We start from the raw sequence: 4441 nt of genomic DNA, 5'->3' as shown, positions 1-4441 counted from the left end.
TAAATTCAAAACCGAGAATTTTACTCCAAAAGTAGCATATTTTTTACGATAGCAATTATCATTAAGAAGACAACTTAAAGTTCGAATTTTTTTTTATATTTAAGTATATTATATAAGCTTTAAAGGTATGTAAAAAAGTGTCAGTATTTTCGGAACATTTTTAAAAAATAAATTGAAAAATATTTAGCTTCTATTATTTATTATAACATTCTCCATTGAAAAATTTATTTAAATCATTCATATGTTTGAGTAGCTTCACCTTGTCTTTAATATTTGAATCTAAAGCATCATATACACTAAATATTGTATTCTTCATTGTTTCGAATATATCTATTTTCATGTCAATACCAATACTTCTTGACCGTAAGCAAAAACAGGATTTTTCATGCTGATATTTAAGTAGTTTCACTAAAATATCATAAAAATGTTTTATAGATAACTCGACTACATCTTTTTTTAAATTTAATGTACTAATCAGATCAATTATCTTTCTTTCTAAGTCCGTCCTATTCTCCCAAGAATATTCTTTGACAAAGTGATCAATAGATGTTTTTGCAATATCAAATGTGAACCCTAATTCTGATGCATGTTTTGAGTCTCCTAAATTCTTCAATCTTAATGCATACTCAGACATTAAGCAAATATACTTTAATACTCTTGTAACTAAAGCAGTACGAAACAAATTGTCTTTAATGTATTTATAATTGTATACATTTTCATCATCACCATTTATTTTATAATTATGTTCATTGATGCTATTTATCAATTCTGCTAAACTTATACTTTTACCTGTTGGCAGAATTACGATTTCATTATGAACGTATTTCCAAGACCGAGTTTTTGTTATTTCAGACGGATCGTCAGAACTTTTTTCATTAGATTTAAAAGAAGCTCTACATGAAACGATTGTGACCACAATAATAATAAATTTAATAAATAAGTTCAAAATCATCTTGTTGATTAATTATCTATTTATTAAAATTAAAACTTTTTATCACAAATATATGAATTATAAATGAATAATAAAAATGATGCGAACAATAAAAATATATTGATGTATTTATCGACTTCTATTAGATATAGAATTCACAATTCTTAGATGTTACTTATAATACTTTTAATTTGTTTGTTGACGTGTATATTGTGTTCACCATATGTTATTTGCCAACTTAATATACGTTACTTTTTAATTTGGCAGTAATTTTTAATATTTTTGTATATTGTATTTTTTTTTACGTCTTATAACCTACCGATAGATAATTAATTTTTAATTATTTACATATTGGTCATTGGTAATTGGCATAAGTACACAAATTATTTCAAAATTAAACTAGTCTATTCATTTTTGAAAAATAATACCTGATCTATTATAAATATAAGAGTATTATAGACTGGTAATAGTGCACACAAAATAGCGTTAAAAAATTCATAAATTACAAAGTAAAATTATTTTATTTTGTAATTGAAACATAGACATTTAGGCGTTTGCAAGTCTTATTGCGGTGTTCAAACTATTTCTTCTTAATTGCAATTTGTCTTATGTATCGTAACTCAAAACTTTACAAAATTAGAAGACTTAAAAAAGTGTCAAACACTTGTTTACATGATTAAATCATAAAAGATTAATATAAGAAAAAAAGGTGATTGATAAAAGTGAGAGATACTTTCATTCGTGGTGTGATTCAAGGGTCATAAAATAATATAAGTATTAACTATTATTAATTTGAAATGTTATCAGATAATTTTTCTTTGTCCTAAGATTAACCTAAATAAGTTATTTATTACATTTTTAAAAAATGGTTGAAAAGAATCATGTTATTATTCTAAGAATATGAATATAATGTATAATGGGAGTGTTGATTATCTTAACGAAAATAAAAAGACCAGTATTCCGGACACTAACAGAGTAGCACACTTTTATCCCATATTATGATAGTGACGAGTATATTAGTGTATAAGATCTCAGATGAAGACAACAAAGTGACATCTACTTGGATCTGACGATCTTGCTGCTGCCAGTTTTACCCAAGTTACACACCATTGAAACGAAGCGTTTGTACTTTTGCCTGCGTCACTCGAAGAACAAGTGCCCGGAGCAAGATTGTGTTAATTCAGCTGCTACTCGGAGTTACTTAACACGCATGAAACCATATTCTTACAATTCAACGTACCACCAATCGAATGATATTACGTGATAAATTATTTTAATACCTTATTGTCTTTAAATTCTCTTACTACGACCTCGATGAAATAATTCATAATTAATTCTACGTAGTATAATGTAAATGTTGAATGAAGAATGAAGACTAAAAAAATAAGAGATGTAAGGGTGTTATTGAATGATTTTCAAGATAATAAATTTAAAAAAAGGGAATTTTCAAAGATAATTTTATGTTGGTTTCGGTAAAATACCAATATTGAAATTTTTACCATAGAAAGTCAACATGTGTAACAATATCATAATAAAATTTTACATAATTTACAATAAAATTTTTATGATTTAATTTTCTGTCCCACTAGAGAAAAACTAAGTTAAAGTTGTTTAAAAATCGTTACTTTAAAAATTTGAACTTTTTTATACTTGTGTTTCTTGAAAAAGGTCAAAATAAAAAACTTCAAAACACAATTAAGTAATAATACTGAATAATGTTAATATGATGTAAAAAAAATTTGATGAAAAAAATTGCATTTCTTCGTTAATTTTAATTATGAAAATGTAATTTTTTTACAAAAACATTTTTATAAAATTACTTAAAAATAAATATTTCCAATTGTTAATTACTGGACATGTTAGACGACATTTTAGTCGTCAGTATAAATACACAGGTTTCAGGGATAATTTTACGAAATACCCATTTTTTTGTAATATAAAAATTTTGACAGGTCATAAATATTTTGTCGATTAAATTTTTTAATAAATACCTTAAACTGTGAATATTGATTTTAGATCTTCTTTTTTCTCACCTTAATCCTAACTACTTGAGATTAGCAAAGTAACTTATTCTAAATTTTCACCTGACACAATGTCCCACATTACCTACGCACATGCCGTCCTCATATCCTTTTTTATACTTGGGTTTCTTGAAAAAGGTCAAAATAAAAAACTTCAAAACAAAATTGAGTTATACTACTGAATAATGTTAATATTATTATTATAGTTGGACATATTTTCTATTTAAACACTAGGCAACTCGTGTGTGAAATTTCAAAAAAATTTAAAATGGTCGCGTAACTCTGAATGATTTCATATGGATTGACCCAGTTGTAAGAGACTGACTGATTTGATATATTTAGTAATGAAAGGGTTATTTTAAACCTCTAAAAGGGAAAAGTGGTAAGATGATTTTTGCTTTATTCATATAATTGTGATGTTTAATACATATGTTAATAATAATACAACTTCACAAATTTGGGTAATGGAATAGTGATTAATTATTTTTCACCTTTTCTGATAGGTTTTTCGACGCTGATTCGAAATATGTCCTTAGTTTTTCTATACTGTCAATATTTTAAATACAATTTAGGTATTTGTGCAATTGCGGGTTATTTTCCTCATATATGTAATTAAAATGGCCTTAATTTTACTTATTGTATCATGATGGTAGTTATTTAAATTTTGTAATCATTTCGTAAAGTTATATCTTTGATTTGGACTTTTAAAGTCATGTTTAACAATAATTTTAAATAGGTAAAGCAGAACCATTTTCTATATAATTTTTTTTGTTCATAATATTGTTGTGCGGGCCTACAAGATAAAGGAATCAAACTTAATAAAGAAAACGAAAATACTCACTTTTCAATAAATATTTAGAAAAAAAGTGGTAACAGACAAAAAAAAAAAATTAAACACATCTTAGTAAAACCAATACCTTCTCAACTTCGCATCGAAGCTAAAAATGAACATGAAGCAAAAACCACTAAGGATTTTAAAATTTTTATTTTTATAAACTCAAGATATATTTTTGATTGAAATATATAACATATTACACATATAACATAAAAAAATTAAATAATTCCATGGAAAGTAAACTTACTAAAATGATTTTTTTTTTACATTTAATTCAATTATTACATTCATTCAGCATACATTGTCTAATATTATCTATGCTCATGTGTAAGTCATAGTGTTGATCATTTCTAATAATTTCGGAATCAAACACATCAGATGTACTGAAGCTTTCATTCATCAAAGTTTGGTACAAATCTTTTTTCATGTTATTATCCAAATTTCTTTGGCGTGAACTTGAAAAGGATTTTATATGCTGATATTGAAGTACTTCCTTTAAAACATCATAAATATGATTTCTAGTGTGTTCAATAATATCACCTCGGTTTATTTCGTTTGTCAGTACATTGATCTTTTTTTAACACGCTTATATTAGTTTCACCTGTATGTATGTATGTATGTATGTATGTATGTATGTATGTATGTATGTATGTA

The 4441-nt window shown here is 25.4% G+C and overlaps 1 protein-coding gene across 1 annotated transcript in view; it reads right to left on the bottom strand.

The window, feature by feature from the left end:
* Positions 1-3924: 3924 nt before the first annotated feature.
* LOC126893673 (uncharacterized) overlaps positions 3925-4441 on the bottom strand; it is a 10102-nt gene continuing 9585 nt past the window's right edge. Inside the window, exon 2 of the mRNA XM_050664081.1 lies at positions 3925-4327. Coding sequence (XP_050520038.1) covers positions 4062-4327 — 266 coding nt within the window. The 3' untranslated portion in view covers positions 3925-4061. The remainder of the gene's footprint in view (positions 4328-4441) is intronic.

This window comes from Daktulosphaira vitifoliae, unplaced genomic scaffold (genome assembly GCF_025091365.1).
Source record: "Daktulosphaira vitifoliae isolate Bord-2020 unplaced genomic scaffold, ASM2509136v1 Scaffold_1, whole genome shotgun sequence".
Classification (NCBI taxonomy): domain Eukaryota; kingdom Metazoa; phylum Arthropoda; class Insecta; order Hemiptera; family Phylloxeridae; genus Daktulosphaira; species Daktulosphaira vitifoliae.
Note: the sequence above shows the minus strand (reverse complement) of the source record. Positions and strands in the feature narration are given on the sequence as shown.